Genomic DNA, 19,436 nt, shown 5'->3' with positions numbered 1-19,436 from the left:
CTGGGACCCCCTGATTTGAGGAAAACAATTGACGCTCATTAATATGACAATACTTGATATTAATAAGCCAGGAACTTTCGGGGAAAAACCATTGACTATTTTCACAGCAGTTTGAGGTACTTGGGTCAAAGGTCACACTTAAGTAACAACAGTTGGAACTGGGTATCATTTGTATATTCATTTGACTGTGGAAACATAATTACACATTATAGCTGTACATGTAGCTAATACAGCCAAGATTCTGGAAACTGACATTGTACTTTTCATTGTTTATGCAGTCAGTTTTACAGTCAGCCATGAGATTTCTACACTTGTCTTACTCAAAGTACTTAATTACATTATGCAGTATTACTTTCAACTGTTAATGAAATGCACTGTGGATTATGAGATTGTATACCTTCTACAAATTGTCAATAAAGAAATACTGATATGTGTAGAAATACCTTGTGTACTGGTAATATGTAAGGGTAGAGCTATTGACAGTCATGCTTGGATGTTGGATAGCGCTATTCGTGGTTATAGGTTTGTTACAAATATAGCGGCATGTGCACGACAACAGACACTGCTGCCCAATATGCAGACAGATTTTGTTGTTGCAGCATGAGGTCTGAGTGACTTTTTTTAGTGTTCATTGTAAAACCAGAATTTGCCTATTACATTGCATTTTCTTCAAAGTTGCATACATTATTTCCAAAAATGTGATCTAAATTCGCAGATTTTATCAAAAGTTCAGTCTCCACTTAGAGCTGGAGAGACTGATGATTTTATCATCATATTTCTTCAATATGTCGACAAATCTTCTGTCTAAAATATGTTGAAATACCAATTAGTACCTTGTCAATAAGCCTTTACTTGGATATATTTTGTAATTGTTTTTGTATGACAGATTATCAATGAAAGCAAACATTTATGGAAAAATCATCTAAAATTGTTGACGGTGTCACAAGTTGAACAGGTGTGTTGACAGGCTTGTAGAAATGAAGTGCAGTAATTGCATTAAAACATATCAAGACAGACCGATATCAAAGAGGCCATTTTCACAGACCAGGGACTCCTCGATTACAGACAAACAGACATAGGATATATACAAGTATGGTATAATACTGAGTTGTTTATTAACTATGTTGAGAAATTTGTCCATTCTTAACCAACAAATGGCTCTAAACATAGCTGAAGGAAAGTCCATGTTGCATTATGCCGTCAAAAACATGGCACGCATTCACCAATGTCCTAAAAGTTTGTAAATATTAGACATCCTATCTTCTTGACGCAAGGAACTTTTCACTCAGTCCATCTTGTTCAAATCCCTTGAATGCCAACAACACTGCTTTGACTGTCTTGTAAAGAAATGACGCAAATCCAGGACTGTGGAAGTCTGGACAGGGTAACCTCTCATACATTATGTAAGATGAGCGAGGGCAGCCTTCCATTGGACATGTAGACATGCCCTGAAGAGTTTGAACTGACACAAAGCATTTGATGAGGATAACGTGTAACTGAATGCTGTCGGTCTCTGTACAATGAACACTCTGGACAAACAACTGGTACACGGTCTTGTACATGGTATTACCAAAGGGACTGTGTGGAGCTATGGCGAGTGCCTCACACGCCATCTGAGGTAGTACTTTAGTAACATCAGTGGTTCTTCTATTTCCACTATTCTGTGTGAATACAATAGAGAAAACAAGATGGAAGACTTATGGTATTACATGCCTCAAACAGACAGTTTTAAATGGTTGCTGAAACTTTCCTTACGGAAACTTTAAAACATTTTCTTTTATCTATCAAGAATAAATATCAGAATCTAAAATTTAACAATATTTCAAATTAAAAATGGCCACTATATGCTTCATTAACTCCGTGGGGGAAAATTAATTTTTTTATTTTCACAAAACACTGTGAAAACATTTACAGGCGACAAAATAATTTGCCACAAGCAGCAGACCAAAAAAGTGTTGTACAAATTTCAGTATTTGAAAGCTTTCGTCCAGGCACATTCTACCTTGAGATGAACTATATTCTGAGCAAAAGATTTAACGATTGCAATGACCATGGTCAATATTTCTGACATGAGGAATATTCTGGTTGATGCAACCCAACAGATCCACAATTTGCAACCCAATTCCATAGGCTTGAGATTTTTCAGCATCACTGGCTTCTAATTCTTAGAACACCAAAATTGCAGTGAAAGCAATACAATGCAGACCCTCAAGGCATGGTTACTGCTGAAAAATCACGTAGAGTACTTATTACAATGCCAAATGTCTGTATGAGACAATCACTCATCACTCCAGCTGTGATAAATTTCACAAATGTCCTTGTTGTTCCCTGAAAGCTGACCAGACTTGAACGATAAGTTCAACAAAATTTGACCAAACTTTTGGAAATGATTTGTGGATTTGTGCAGAAGTTGATGATTTTGCAATGGTGACAATTTTGAGGAGAACCCTCATTGTATACATAGTAGATGATGGAGACTGCATGGTAAATGACAAACAAGGTCGACAGAGTCCAGTAAATCCATGAATCAAGCTTTGGTTGTCAAAGTACCAGCATCAAAGGAACATTCAGTGATCTTCCAGTTTTGTTTTCTAGTCAGAGGATTAAGTAATTAAATGCCAAAGGTGGGCTTTCCTAAATGGTTACAATGTCATATTGCCATAGGCTGTATGGCATTACAATATCGTATAACCATAGGCAGTGTGGTACTGCAGATTAGGAAAGCTCATCTATGGCATTCAATCACTGTATCTTCTGGCATTTACGCAAGCTTGCCCTGAAAGGAATGCTTTAAATTCACCTTCAATTCAGCTTCAGCCAGGAGGTAGGTGAGCAAATGAACAGTGGGGGCACGGCTGCTCTGCCAGACCACATTACTGTAACTACAAATTCACTGGTCTGGAAAAACATTTTGTGGCACTTCATGTGGGGCCACCCAATCTGCTCACATCTTGCATACAATTATGCATTATCGCCATCAATAACTTTTTCTCTTAAGAAATCTCCCTTTCACTGCTGAGAAATAACTTTTTGTCATTGCCTGACCTATTAAATACATTAAATGAACATTTAATTGATCTGCATACATTTCAGTGAATCACATGAACATTATGTTACATTATTCTAACTTTTGATACTTACATCTGAAGATGTTACAACTTGCAATAAACTCTGACCATCCACCGACAACACTTCAATGTTACTCTGCACTTGGAGTCTGTTACCACATAATACTATTTTACGTGCTGTAGACTCTCTGATCCTGCAACAGCAAAATATTCAAAGTTTGACTGCAACTGACTTAAATCCCAGAATTGGACGCTTTTTGTAATGTTTTTAACATAATAACTTTTTGACATTGCATGGCCTATGAAATACATATAACTAATATTTAATTGACCTACATATATTTTAGTGAAATATACTTTTTGTAGTGTTTTTAAATGTTTCAACTGATGTTGACCAGGTTTGAGGTCTACTCTTTTATGCATATTGAAATACCCAGTACTTTAATGGCAACACAGAATGTCTGCATACTATTAACTTTTACCCGGTATTGTTTCTTTCCAGACTCATCTTTCAATTCATACATGAACAAGTTCCTGTGCCATATCTATAAGAGATCATTACTTCAAGAAACAATAATGCTGAATATCAAATTCTATGTGTGATGATAATTTATTCAAAGCTACTCACTCAACCATCACAGTACAGTTTGTTTCATACGCTGCGACGTCAATCAGCTTGACCAAAACTTGATCCAAGGATGATTCTTGTAAGGTAGATTTGACGTAGGAATCAAAGGTTGAAACCCATCTCAGCAAAGCTGGTCTGTAATGCGGCTTGGAGTCTTCTAGAACACCTGGCATGTCCTGTAAGATCAACAATTGCCATAGACAGGATATGTCTGGTCAAAATTAGATGGAAACGCTTGGATAAAGACAAATACTTTGTTTCTGGTACTGTCGCAAAATGATATGACAATGCAATTTTCTTTGCTATGAGACAGCAATTTTATTTTTCACTGACTGCAAAATACATTCTCCTCTTTGTTAACATTATGTATCGTGTTGCTTATATCCCCTGATATAAATTGTGAATCATTTACATTTTTGTTATGAATTTGTTTGGAGGGAGTTTTGTTGAACATACCTGAAATGAAAGAAGAGACAACAAGGTCTCGAAGTGATGCGTGAAATTACAGAAACAAAATCTATTTGCTTTTTGAGCAAATCAGTTTTAATTTTCATCCAAGTTTTCTCATAAGTCTATTTTGTGTTTATGCAGCCATTGGCCTCTTTCTAGTACAGGATTCACACACGATGCATGCGAGTAAGTTAGGTCCAAGCTCAGAATTCAGTTTTAGGCAATCTACACAAACCCTAGACTGAAGGATTGAGGGCGCTCTCTACTCTTCCCCCTCAAGAGCAAGAGATCTTTCAGTCTACACAAGCCTAAGTCCTGGCTAACCTAGTACTGGTGTGGGCCATTCATACATGACATTTTATGCCACCATCTCACCTACCACTACACCAATGCAGCAGTGGGCTAAAGGTACTCCTGTAGGCATGACTTTAGTCTACAGCATTTTAAAATGTAGCATTTCCATACGATTTCCCCCTGACAAATCAAGACGGTGGAAGATGTGTCATGCAACTTAAGTACTAAACTGTAAGTTTAAAGGGAGGTGGTCGGAACTGTAATGCATACAACCAATGTAAACACAGTATCTATGGTTGGCGATTGATGAAAGTTACGTATAAAACATGTTTGTCATAATGTACATTGTGAAATTTAAATATTGCAGCTATGTTGACATGATGTGTCTAGATATCGTGTATGAAATACAATGTTTGTAAACAAGAAAGTCGCACAGGCGGTTCCCACACCACACCCCCCCCCCTCCTATTAAATATCAATCATTAGTAACAAGCAACCGTGCATGAAAATGATATATGACTTACATATGTCATAGAAGCCTGTATCAGACTTGGTATGTAATCGCTGGTCATATCGTATGCTTCAGCAAAATCTACCAAAAGCTTCACAAAAGCGTCTCCTTCTAGATGTTCTTTGACTGCAGAGTAATAAAGTACAAAATATTGGAAAGTTGATGAGGCCTCGAGAATTAATAAGGGAATTAGAGGCAAGGAACAGAAATAAAACTACGTTCATGAAGTTTGATATGCATGCAACAGACATGCTGTCTTTGTATTGAACTAAATTCGCATATAGAAAAGAGACCATAACCATATGCACGAAACATTCATGAAGCAGTATACTGTTTTATCTAAAACAGAAATAATTCAAAAATTTCAATGCTAAAATGTGAGAGCAATATTAGTTCGAAGAGTAGATGGAAAACATGAGGTGCCAGATCAGTGGAGAGGGAGAGGCAGTGGATGAAGAATATTACAGGGGACTGCCCCCCCCCCCACCGATTTTTTTACAATAAAGGTATCTATTAGCTACTGAGCATATCTCAGCACTATTTAGCACACAAAGTGCAATTACTTCCAATAAACAATGGTCCCTTCATTGGAATAAAATTCAAAGAAACGCTTTCCTTAAGGGACGCTGCACCCAACACAGTATATTTTGCTCAAAAATCGCGTTTTTGCAAATTTTCATTCAATTTTAATCAATATGTTAACCCAAGATTAAAATGTTGGTGGGGTTCACCTTTTAGCTTGTCAAGCAGTAGTAAGTTTCTTGATAAAGTGTTAATTTATGCAAATGAATGCAAATCACCCGATTTCCTGGCTGCTTTTTCCTCCCAATTTGAAAATTTCCAAAGAATTTAACTCCACTCTGGCTAGGTCAAATTTTCTGAAATTTTCACATTATGTTCTTTAAATGCTCTTTAAAAAACAACTATTTTGTTTGGCAATAAAGTTCTTACATTTTATATAAGAGGCATTTGAATTTTACTAATCATGATTTTAATCACTTTTTTTGAGTGTCAGTTTTTCAACCCTTGCCATTTTTGGATGAGGATAGATAATTCAAAATAAAATAGTCGGTTTCTTTTTTATTCTCTTCTTTCAAGTTAAATATTACATTTCAGAAAATAGTGTCAAGTTTTTGGCTTAAATTAATTTTTATCACTAATACCAAAATTGAGGTTTTTAACCCCAAATATACACCCACTTCATCTTTCGAGTAAACTACTGCTACCATACTAAACTTAAATCTCTGCTTTTTGAAAAGATATAGTATGAGGGGGTTTCCTTGTCATCTTTGATGAGAAATATTGCTTTGAAAAAACTGTGTTGGCAACATTCAGCTCCACCTTAAAGTTAAAGAGCGTTCACAGATATTCCAGTAATTTTCATTAACATGAAAAAGTATACAGATGTTTACATGTAAACATATTGACAGCTGTTGATTGCCATTTAACAAGCACTCACTATGTGTTGATAGCAGGGCACGATACTGCACTTTGTTTATTCGTGTCTTAACGATAGATGAGGCCGTATCCAGTGTGGCTGGATACGAGGGCAATTGATGGTTGCTATCTACACATATGTCAGAGGTATTTTGCATGAGCCAGTGGCAGATTACTTGTTCTTCTGGCAAGCTGCCTGCGTCTTGTTGATACGTCCTGAAGCGAAATCTGTTCATGTGGCAACTTTCCCAGTTTGGAGCTGAGGGGAAGAGTATGTGGGGATGTTTTGGACAGCTAGTTTCCACAGGTACCATGCATCTTCCCATTTTGTAGTCCAGACATTCCTCGTCCTCGTCTTCGGTGCAATGGTTATTAGTAACATCCGGGTAGCGGTGCTCATCATCTTCGTGTCCTCCGTCGGCATTTTCATCATCGAATGACACTGCAGATTCATCACAAGGATCGTCTGTATCCTCTTCACCGTCCTGGGCACAAGGAACATCCATCGTCAGTCCTACCCTTCGTCTCGCTCCTGTTGAAAACGACACCTAGCTTTGCCAAACGCGCCAAACTTCGCACCGCTTGTCGTCTGTGTGGACGCCCCCAGCGGTGAAAAAATTTAAACATCTTCCTCAACTTCCAGATGATCAATGATCTGCTGGATGTCATCTGTATCCGTTCGAGTAGGACCATATGTTATAAAGATGACTTGTAAACGCAGATTGAGAACGCGAAATAATTTTTATTGCATGGCTAAAGAAGTTTATATGAGTAAATTTATGAATTTTTAGAGTGAAATAATAAGTTCACATCTGATCCCGATCTTTATAGTCCAGTCAATCTACGAGATTTTGGCACCTAACCCACCACAAATTGCAACAGAATTTTTTTCTTCAGAATGCATTTTAATGAGGTACCCAGAACAACATATCAAAAGTTTACTCGAATCCACCTTGGGGAAATATGTCTAATTTGCATAAATCAAATATGGCTGCCAGCCATCCGACAGAATAACATAATTGGCCATATATCACGTATTAAACAAGCTATTTCAGTGATTTCAAAGTCTGACACTAGTTATTTGGCTCAGGGAATCATATTTGAGTTATAATGTTTCATATAGTCACTTCAGTAATTTGCATAATTCCAATATTGCGGCCAACATTCCTACAAAAGACATTTTCGGTCATATACCACGTATTAAATAAGCTATTTCAGTAATTTTAAAATTGAAAGTATATTTCTTAGGCATGGACAAACGATTTTCGAGGTGCAATGATTTGGATAGGTAATTTGTTAATTTGCATAAATCCAATATGGTGGCCAACATACCTACAGAAGACATTTTCTGTCATATACCATGTATTAACCCTTTGAGAGCCAAAGTCTATTTTTGTCAACTTTATAAAATGTACCACACTCAATTTTTCTGCTTTTTGCCAAAGTTTTCATTAACAAATGTAGCTGATGAAAAATGATATCCATTTGGTCCAAAATAATGAAAAAAATGTGCAGAAAAAATAACTGAAATTGGTAAAATATTGCATTAAAATTTTGGTGTAAAAAAGTAAAGCAATCTAAGGGTTAAACAAGCCATTTCTGTGATTTCCAAGTTTAAAGTATATTTCTTTGGCATGGACAAACAATTTTCGAGATGCAATGATTTTCATAGGTACTTCCTTAATTTGCATAAATCCAATGGGGCTGCCAACATACCTATAAAAGACATTTTCTGTCATATACCACGTATTAACCCTTTGGCCAAAGTCTATTTTTGTCAACTTATATAGAAATGTACCACAGTCAATTTTTCTGCTTTTTGCCAAAATTTTCATAAAAAAACTGTAGCTGCTGAAATATGATATCCATTCGGTCCAAAATTATGAAAATCACGTACAGAAATAATTCACAGAAATTGGTAAAATATTGCATTAAAATTTTAGTGTAAAAAATTACAGCAGTCAAAGGGTTAAACAAGCTATTTCTGTGATTTCAAAGTTAAAAGTATATTTCTTTGGCATGGACAAATGATTTTGAGGTGCAATGATTTACATAGGTACTTCGTTAATTTGCATAAATCCAATAGGCCGGCCAATATACCTACAAAAGACATTTTCTGTCATATATCATGTATTGAACAGTTTATTTCAGCCATATATTTCTTTAGCATGAAGAAACACCTTTTGCGGTTCAATGTTTTTAAAACACACTTAGATAATGTTCAGAAATGAAATATGGCTGCCAAATTAATGCCCAAATAGCTTGTAGAGAGTTTAGCAATAGGAATATCAACGAAAAAACTGTTTAGAGGGCACTGCACCCAACGCAGCGTATTGTGCTCGAAATTATTTTTTTGTAAACATTCGTCCAATTTTGAGTAATTTGTTAACCCAAGATTAAAAATTGGTTAGGTTCACCTTTTAGCTTGGCAAGCAGTCGTAAGTTGCATGATATAGAAGGGTTAATGTATGCAAATGTATGCAAATCACCCGATTTCCTGCTTCCCTTTTATCCGAATTTCAAGATTTCCAAAGAATATAACTCTAGTCTGGCTGGGTCAAATTTTCTGAAATTTTCACGTTATGTTTTTAAATGCTATGTAACAAAACAACTATTTTGTTTTTCACTAAAATTCTTACATTTTAAACTGGAGGCATTTTTATTTTAACCATGATTTTAAGCACTTTTTGAGCGTCAGTGGTTCAGAACAAGCCATTTTAGAATAAGGATATACTCTTGTTTCGAGTGAAATATTACATTTTACAAAATAGTTTCTACGGTTTTCCTTGTCATCTTAGATGAGAAATATTCCTTCGAAAAAATGTGTTGGCGACGTACACCTCCACCTTAAGTTCTTGAACATTTATTCTTACAAATGTGGAAAATAAACTATAAATTTCCTTACAATAATGATCCATTTATGAATAAAAGATTATTTTAATACCTGAATTCATTAAAATACTCCATAAATATATTGTATTTTTAAAAGAATGTTAAAGCAAATTTGGTAGACTTACATATATGACTTCCGAACGGATTAAAATACGTATATGTTGATATGCGTTTACTATTGAGAAGTAAGATAGTCATGCAATTTTAATTATTTTGTGATTTTTCTAAATATGGCAACCGTTAATGATTGTTAGTCATCTAATAGTAATCTCTTTCTGAATATAACATTGGATTCATCTGTGTATGGCATTACTTGTGATTTTCATAGGTGTTTTATACTCTACAGTGTTAAAACATGTTATCTGTATTGTTTACTGTTTTAAAAAATTCGAGTACAAAATCTTTAGTTTATAATTTAGACTGAACCCCCTCCTTATGGACGAGCGCATCTTTGGTACATCCCCTTAGACCATAGGCAAGAAGTCATCACATATAACAGCAAAAACTCAATAAACAGAACAAAGATAATGAAAACGCAGAAAAATAAAATAATGTGACCAAAAATAACACATGCCACAGTACAGACAAATTAAAACTTAGCGCTGATGCAATCAATGTCAGACTCTTAAAAACTTGATCAACACACAAACTCACAAAAATTGAAAATTGCATGCTTAGCAAAGGCTTAAAATTAATTCAAACAACTCATTAGCCCAACAGAATCCAACTGTTACACGATACAAACATTCATCTGGAAAAGTGAAACTTGGAAAAATGACTTAGATGTACTTGTTTGTATTGTGTAGTAATAGGATTCTGTGTTTGGATTAATTTTAAGCCTTTACTAAAGCATGCAGTTTTCAGATTTTTTGATTTTGTGTGTCCATTAAGTTTTAATGAATGTGACATTGTTTGCAATAGTGCTAAGTTTCAATTCGTATGTATTATGGTATTTTTTATTTTGGTCATATCATTTTTTCTGTTTTTTAGATTTTTTGTTTTTATTGTATTTTTGCTGTTATGTGTGATGTCTTCTTGCCTATCATCTAGGGGATCTTATAAAGATGCACTCATCTATAAGAAGGTGGGTCAGTCTTAATTAAAACCTAAGATTTGAACACATCTTTTTTTAACAGTAAACATTACAGATTACATGTTTTGACACTGTACAGTGTTAAACACCCTTACAAATTACGAAAATGCCGTACACAGATGAATCCAATGTTATATTCAGAAAGAGAATATATTATTCAGAAAACTAAGAATCATTAACAGACGTCATATACAGAAAAATCAAAATTTTTAAAATGAATGTCCAAGGACTTAACAGTTTCTTCTTGATAGTTTCCTAGTGCTAAAAACTATACACAACCCTTATTTATATTAGAAGCTATTACGCCATGCGGCATTAATATGGCATCCATATTTAATTTATGCAAATTGTCAAAGGGCCTTTGTAAAATTGAGCCACTAAAAGTGTTTCTTCATACCCAAGAAAAATATTAGAACTTTAAAATCACTGATATAGCTTGTTTAATGCGTGGTATATGACCAACAATGTGATTTGTAGGAATGTTGGCCAATATATTGGATTTATGCAAATTACCAAATTACCTATGCAAATCATTGCATCTCGAAAATCGTCCATGCCTAAAAAATATACTTTTAACATTAAAATCACTGAAATAACTTGTTTAATACGTGGTATGTGACCAAAAATGTCTTTTGTAGGAATGTTGGCCGTCATATTGGTATTATGCAAATTATTGAAGTGCCCATATGAAATATTATACCTCCAAAATGATTCTCTGGGCCCAATTCCTTGTGTCAGACTTTGAAATCACTGAAATAGCTTGTTTAACATGTTATATATAGCCAATTATGTTATTTTGTCGGATGGTTGGCCGCCATATTTGATTTATGCAAATAAGTCATATTTCCCCAAGGTGGATTCGAGTAAACTTTTAATATGTTGTTCTGGGTACCTCTCTGAAATGCATTCTGAAGAAAAAAATTCTGTTGCAATTTGTGGTGGGTCTAACCCTATTTTGACTGGACTGATCAAGACATTGTCACTCAAGCAGAGTCACAAAGGCTGCATTCAGGCAAAGTCTGCGGTAGTCTTTCAATTATCTTTAATTAGAGTTATTTCTCTATCGCATACGTCGGTGTAAAAAATTAGTGTCATAAATTTGCAGAAATTAAATGGTTTGCAAAAGAACAAGATGACAGTAAATATCTGGGTATATCAGAAATACCTTGATGCAGATAAGTATTCATATGCGTAGCGAAGCACAAGCTTTCAGTATTCATTCATTTAGCAATTGGAGTCAGGAAAGTCACTTCACGCATGAAGCTCTTGTAATTCTCCCCTTTTCCAGAGAAAGGCTAAACCATCCTTCGGATCTTTCAGTCTCGGCTAAACACAGATTAGCATGAATATATAAACCATCGCATGGATGAAAGTTACACAACTTCTCCGTAAAATGTCCGACGACTATAATGAGCGGTCTGTTTTGTACCACACGCGGCTTCCACCTATCCCGCTGTGCAAACTAATTTCTTTCGTAAGTTTGGACAATATGGGACAAGTAATTCAGTGCATGAGCGTTGTCAATTCCTGGAATTGAAATTTTCCTCTGGGCGTTGTCAATGCCAGGAAATGATAGTGTCTGTATGGGCAGATATTTGCAATGAGCTGCAATCTTTTGATATTCCCTATAGGCCTACGTGTTGTTGCCGAAGTCGACGGAATCTTTTCATGTTGGTGTACTCTACCGTAAACGATATTAAATATTTCACCAAAATGAATATCGAGATAATTATGAGCGATCAAGGAAAGGAGCCAATTCATATATTGTCGTGCAGCAATCCTTACCCAGTATATTAAAACGTACAACACAAATGATATTTGTCCCAAGTAATTGTAATCCGCGTAACTACCACACATTTATCAATGCAGCGCAGCTGCTATATATGCTCCCGCGCCACAATTACTTTCACCAGGATTAGTGCGACACTGCAGACAGCATCATCGCAAAACGCATACAAATTGTCGGCTTCGTTTAAACGATGTCATTTCAGGTGACCCAAAAAACACAGTTCCTCTAAAAATAACCGTCAACATTTACAGAAAAGAGACGATGAAAATTTATCTTTATGTATTTTAATCCACAGCTGACCGTTGTAACGACACAGAGAAGTTTTTAGCGGATGCAATAATTAACTTTATTTCCATTGAAACGGATTTTCTTTTATTATGAGTTCTCTTCTAAACCAGTACATGTTATGATACATATTTACATGTGTAAATTTGTATCTGGGATGATCCGATTCAGGGCGAATATTATTTTTAACTTAATTTATTCAGCATAGATAGATTCGCATGTAGAGGTCCCGAGCTTTAGCTCATCAGTCTCAGATGCACACATGGCGCATTATGAAGATACCAAAAGCAGTGCGTTTCCCAACGCTCAGTTTTGATAGCACCTATTTTGTGATTATATACATGATATAGTTATGAACGCCGGTGAATCCAAAAAGCATCGGGTTACTTATTTCTTCTCCGCGAATCTATCTTTATTTGGATTGTTACTGTTCGCTGGTAGCTTAGGCACACAACACCTTTTCCAGGTGTATGTCTGGAGGAACACAACCACCGAATCGTCATTCATTGGTCGTTATCCGGACGCCCTTCAAAGCTGCGACAGAGGAGCGTTCCTGGGAACTGTCTATTTTGGACACTTTTACGGTACAAAATGTCTCAACTATGGATTGGGTGTGAGAATTACTAATCTGAACAGTAAGCCACAATTTTGTCTTTTACTTTCTGTTTTGGGTTAAAATTTTGATTTTATTAGCTCTATAAGATGGTGTCCGTTTCGTTGCCATGAAATTTACAACATATCGTCAATATGAACAGAAAGTTCCTTTAAAAAGATCAAGTTGAAGACCACCTTCCAAATATATCATTTGTGGATTCTATAATTTCAGGTATTCAAAAACACAAACCATTAGCAAGTTAAGCCTGCGAGTTCTGTTTACACCATCATCGTTTATAGGTGCCAGATGGATTGCGAAATAAAAGCGCAGCTTACATAAATCAATATTGTATATTAATATCAGATACACATGGACAGATTCATCATCAATATATACACTACTTGATAAAAAACACTGACTCGCACTTTTTGCCTTCATAACAAAATCTTCCAGATTTGAAATATGAGATGTTGAAATCAAAATTGAAATACTTTCAATACCTATGTAAGAGATGTCGTATAAGTGAATGGAGTCTGAATATACGTGTGTTTAAGAAAGCATGGTGTCCGACAAATTAGCAGTGTTGTAAAACTTACATGGCCCAATCATCATTGGCGCCCTTCTAACTCCGATGCGATTAGCGGGCCGTGCTCAGATAGTGAAGGTTTCGTTCGCGATGAAATGATCGTTTTAAATATCAAAGTTGACGTTACTGCTCAAATAATCAACAGATCATTCTTGGCCCTGCCTTTCAGTTCGTTGTAGCGAGTACGATATATCATACTGACTTGGTATCGGTAGCCCATACATTCAATATAAAGTTGTTGATCGTTATAACCCTCATATTTTTTATTATTCTTTTATTTATTATTTACAGCTCGATACCTGTCGACAAACATTTACCATTTTAGGTTCTGGGTTATTACCTCTGCACTGATCTGTTTAATCGTTGTCTCTGTGATTTTGGAGACTATATTAAGCCTATGCGCCATGGCGAAAGAGCATCGAAGAAGCACACTTGGAATGAGGACACATTTCGTATTGGCCTGCATATTACGTGAGTGGTTTGGCAGCTAGTTCAATATTTGAACGGGTTACATCAAATTGATACGTCCATTATCAATCTCATAGCGAGATCATAAATAGTATTTGCGACAGGGAATTCGTATATTTTGGCATGGATGTACATCATTCATAAAACTTGCTAAATTGAAGTAATGACAGTTTTTTGAACGATATATTCCAGAAAAAAGTAAAAATTTCTTCCTCCTTTCCCTAACATGTTTTGAAAAGAAGTATCAGCTTCGTAAACTCCATGCATTGTGTACGATAGCAACGTTTAATACCTTACTGAAGAAATTCTCCGATGGACTAAAAATCAGTTGTCATCATCTGTACAATAGTATTGTACAGACTGTATTGACAATTTAGTAATCTGTACACTAAGCATTTCCATGTGATTAGGGGAATGACGTAATGACTTTGGAGACGAATTGTTCACGTGTTTCTTATAGATAAACATATTTTTGTTGTGCATGTTTATAAAGACATATATCGGAGTACAGATGGTTCAACAAAACAGAACTTTTAAGTGTTAAGTCCGACAACAGACATTTCCCCTAACTCATCTTCAAGACTGCAGGACACAAAGAACTACATGATATGTATTCAGTAGTTGCATGTATTTACAGGACAAGAAATGGTGTCCAGGAGCGAAAAATGTGGGAGGTATAGTGTGATTATGCTTGTTAGTGAACCGAACTCTCTGGAATGACAGCGGCACATATCGAGGGGACAATTGTCTTGGCAAAGACGATGCCAGGGCTTGTCCTCGCAAAGAACACGTACATAACATCCAAGGGCAGATTATGAAAGGGTTTCACACGGCAGAACAAATACCCGACCCAATTAAAAATGGGTGTCTCATAAAAAAATAACGGTGTTTGCGGCTTTTAAACTCGGGACAAAGTTACATCGAGAATAACATGAAGTTTGTTTTCTTTGACTATGATTTTCAAATCATGCTTATTTTTTCACAGCTATTGAGATAATTGGATTGATCGGATGTGTCCTGTACCAACTTCGCTATCACTTCTCGACCGGTGTACTGGGATCAGAAGATACCAGCGTCCTTTGGCAGAAAGAACGCGTCTTTCTGGATTATACCTTTCTGATGATCGGCTTGAGTTGGCTGCTCTCTCTGTTCAATCTCATTCTTGTCAGCATGTACCACTGCGATCTGTATTGCAGGGAAAGACAGCGGCAAAAAAGGATTATGCGTCGTAGCAGTGGTGGTAAACTGCGTGCCTTCACCAAGGAAAGCATGAAAAATGATTACGATATCGATCTTTCATTTTGATCAACTACGATATCATTATTTGAAAATTAAAGTGACAGAAGACTTCAATAAACGTGCAGAACATACATCTATATGCTTGACCGACAGAACTGTTGTGCACCTCGCTGCCGATGACGGATTATCATTCAAAAGCAACTGCTTGTCGTAAAAAGGGTTTACTCTTTTTGTTCTGGAAGAGATTGTCCCATGCACATGAAAGTTTGTTGTCTGGATGTCGACACGAAGGAAGACAATAAGAAACATCCATTCAGATACATTGGAAGATTGGTGCATCGCCGTCATTGGAAGTCCCACTTTAAATGGCGGATACCATTAGATCTTCCGAGGGGTGGTCGGAGTGCTGACATGCATTTTTTTGTACAATCAAAAGTTTGATTGATTTTTAAATTTTGCACTGCATACACACTCGTTTTCCCAAATTCTACACCTTCAATTCAGTTGACCTTGATGTTACATTTTTTCTATTAATTTATTTTTCTATTACCACACATGCCATATAAAGGCTTTGTTGGTGAGCTGAATACTGGGTATTTCATCAAAAATAGGGAATAGAACAAGACACTATAGGCCGAAAATTCAAAACAAAATTTCTGAATAAAGAGCTGAAGGTTAATTACGCCGGCTATATCCTGCAATACTATACCATAATGTAACGAATTCGAAAGAAGCAAACCCTTTAACATTCCACAAGTTTCACAAATAATGTTGTATAGTGAATCAACTCTGAGTATCACCTACACATCCCACCCCCACCCCTGGGGAAGACATTTTCGCTAGATCCTATGGTCAGTTACTGTGGAGAACACATTGAACTGTGTAATCATTTTCTGCAAATAATTACAGCCAGAATGAAAGAGCTGGTTAAAAGTTTATTAAAAGTTTCCCCAAAACTTTCAAGTTTCATATATTCCAGTATTAATACTTCATGTACTTGCATGGCCTTATTGTATAATTTGGGTTAAGAATGTTATGACAAGATTATTTGAAACAAAAGTTAATTTGTAAAACTGCTTTATTTTGCTAAGCCTAATGTTGTCTGCCTTTCCAGTTCTCCACATGACGGTAAACTTTTGCTGTATTTTCTCGTTATCCAATCTGATAGGTCGGTCTTTTACGCTTACAGCCTTTTTGCTTCAGTCATCTTCTCACTAGGACTGCAGTAATAAAAGACCATTATACGATCGTGTAAAAGACCAACACATCTCTGACTCTGTATGGGATTTTAATCAGATTACTCATGACCACATGTTCGGAGAAAGGTCTGGCGCTCATTAGCACAAACTGCCATTATAATTGTGATTAACCCACGTAGACAATATCTTACTCTATTGTCACATATTACAGAAACAATCTTCCTTCATCGGACAACCAAAGAAAATAGGTTTTATGAAATAACTTTTTTCTATTCATGTGATGTCTATGTCTGATTTGCATGGAGTTAAAAAAACTAAAATAACTAACTGGAGGACCCTCACTGTTCTCAGGAATTTCCAAGCCCTATTCTGTTATAATTGTGCTTGTTTGTTGTTGTCAGCTGAAAAATGGTTATATTTGTTTGGCACAGATGCCTTGAGAGGTGGTATTGTAGATGAGTAAGATATTTAGTGTCAGTATTCTCACTGAGGACGGAGAACATATCAATGTTTACCGTAAATGATTTTGGAACTACGGTTCCTACGATTTTTCCTATCCTCAATTATGACATATTAGTATACCCACCGAGTAACATGACAAATAATTGGTATTAATACCAAAATATAAATATTTTTTTTAGGTATGGATTATTTGTCATTGTAAAATTGTGGTAAACTAGTAAAATTTGCCAGCTAGTTCCCCTCTTCTGGTTTTCTCGTCACTTTCAGGTGTGTATCAGTCAATGTCCCTTCTCTTTGAAATCAACCATCAACTATCACTCATAAGCGAAAGCTTCACACATGGTAATGAGCCATGACATTTTCAAAGGCTAAAAGTCGTCACCTTTTGACACTGCATCTATTTCATCAATATTCAGGTCATTTTTTTGTTTTGCAGAATTAGTCATGTTACTCTTTGTCAGTAAAGTGATGAGGTCAACTGTTTGTGAGCCCTGTTTATCAGTATGAAATGATTAAAGATGTAATGCTTACTTTTCACCTGAAATTTTTCCCAATCATTTGTCTTGATTCTGAAAGCAAGGTTGGATCAGAGCCAGGGTAGTTCAAGATAAATCACTTGCTGGCATGACAAAGACAAGGTTAAATTACGGAGACTTTTCCATATAAATTTTTGACCACCAATTACCAGAGATAAGGCTTATATATTACTGTTAGCACTGATGGAATGATAACGAAGTTGGGAAATTAAATTAATTTGAAAATTTCAACTTGTAAAAGGGGTTTCTGTTGCTGAATACCACTTATGTAAAAGGGTTGCACAACACAGAGTAATTTCCATGAACCCAGACAACATTATTGTGCTGTTTCACCTTGGGCTAATTAAAATAGTGTGAAATTGGAACACATGGTGCATTCATTGTTCCATATCAACGCAACATGCAGCAAATATTCAATTTTTTTCAGTGCCTGAATTTATGGGCCTCCTTCCATAAATAGCTTATCACTTTCATTACATGTAAATCGTTGATCATAAAAATATAGTGTCTGACATGTGAAAATATTGGAATGGCTGGGATATTTTACTTTATCTATCATCTTACTGATGTGTAAATAACGGGACAAAGTCGCTATATTTTTGAATTATTTTGCCTATTTTTTGCCATGTGAGAAGTTATTTATGTAGCTCTGTTTATTGAAACATGTAGCATTATCAATCATCACAGCCGGACTCACAACTTGCATGTACAGATGTAAATATGAAAGTGATAAAATTTCTGGTACGTACAATAAATTATGTCATTATAGCATTTGTTGTGGTATCTGCAAGCAGGGAGGAGACTGAAAATATAGCAAGTTGCAGTCAGCCAAATGCCATTACCAGCTATTTGCATGAAACGAAAATAACTCAAATAATTTGAAAACAGCAACTTCGTCCCTTTAAAGTATTCATCAAAATGCGTAGTTTCAGCCAATCTGCAAGCAAAGGACCGTGATCTTCACTTCCCTAATATTTTTCTTTGTTCAGCAAAAGGAAATAGGAGTGACATAGTGACCATGTCACCACCGGTCAATGACAAATGGTGACATGGTTGATACGCCACCAGTATTTTCTGAGCTTAAGGAAAAAATATATTCATAATGACACACACAATATTTCAAGGTATCTTTTAGATAACATAGTGTTTAATGGATACAGGAATCACATTGTTCAGTTAAGACCACTTCAGTGACAGACATAATTTGTAAAAAAGTTATGATTTTTTTTATCTTATTACATTATCATATCAATATTACACCATTTCGTTGTGAGTTTCAAAAACACTTTCTCTTTCCTGTAAAAAAAAATATGTGTAGAAAACTGCTCTGGCTAAAAGGAAATGAAAGTACAATACAAACATGGAAATAAAAGAAGAAAATATACATACATGTCATAGGATACAGAAAAATTGAGGTCAAAGTATTAATGTCAGCATTATTCTTTCCATATTTACAAGTAAAGTGTATGTTATATTATATATGTACGTATTTGGTTATTTACAATGAAATGATTGACTTGTGCTAAAAATGGTACAAGCTATTTCAGGGAATGCAGTTTTGAACACAGGGGTGAGTGAATGGTTTGATCTGTTCACCTCGAGTTTGCAGTGGTGCGGTCAAGGCGACTGTTGAAAAGTGAGGGTTGGTGTACAAATGTGTCACTGTGAGCTAGAGTATGAGATACAATTCTGCCAGTGTTTTTCTGATATAGTTTTAATGACAATGCATTGTTTTTTGTGAAAACCATGTCGTGATTCAGACTGCAGTTGGATTTTGGTAACCCATTAAAATGTTCACAATAAGACCTGATATAATATTTTGTGCAAATGATTGAAACAATTATCTGAACCACTGTACATTAGCTTTCATGACCGATATGGGAAACTTGAAATGTTCTGACAAT

At 35.7% G+C, this 19,436-nt stretch overlaps 1 protein-coding gene and 1 long non-coding RNA gene across 2 annotated transcripts; one reads left to right on the top strand and one right to left on the bottom strand.

Annotated features, from left to right (window-relative positions):
* Positions 1–1,092: 1,092 nt before the first annotated feature.
* LOC139120534 (uncharacterized) lies at positions 1,093–6,979 on the bottom strand. Its single transcript, XM_070685006.1, has 5 exons — positions 6,411–6,979; positions 4,965–5,077; positions 3,697–3,872; positions 3,142–3,262; positions 1,093–1,661 (listed from the first exon to the last, which is right to left on the bottom strand). Exons 1-5 carry the CDS (start codon positions 6,892–6,894, stop codon positions 1,257–1,259), a joined length of 1,299 nt encoding a protein of 432 aa, XP_070541107.1. The 5' UTR covers positions 6,895–6,979; the 3' UTR covers positions 1,093–1,256.
* Positions 6,980–12,616: 5,637 nt separating this feature from the next.
* LOC139120533 (uncharacterized) lies at positions 12,617–19,011 on the top strand. The gene is made up of 3 exons (XR_011549111.1): positions 12,617–13,082; positions 13,920–14,099; positions 15,082–19,011. It is a non-coding gene; the product is annotated as an uncharacterized lncRNA (long non-coding RNA).
* The last annotated feature ends 425 nt before the right edge of the window (positions 19,012–19,436 follow it).

The sequence above is a fragment of the Ptychodera flava genome, chromosome 20, assembly GCF_041260155.1.
Source record: "Ptychodera flava strain L36383 chromosome 20, AS_Pfla_20210202, whole genome shotgun sequence".
Taxonomy (NCBI): domain Eukaryota; kingdom Metazoa; phylum Hemichordata; class Enteropneusta; family Ptychoderidae; genus Ptychodera; species Ptychodera flava.
This window is presented reverse-complemented; position numbering and strand designations above follow the sequence as displayed.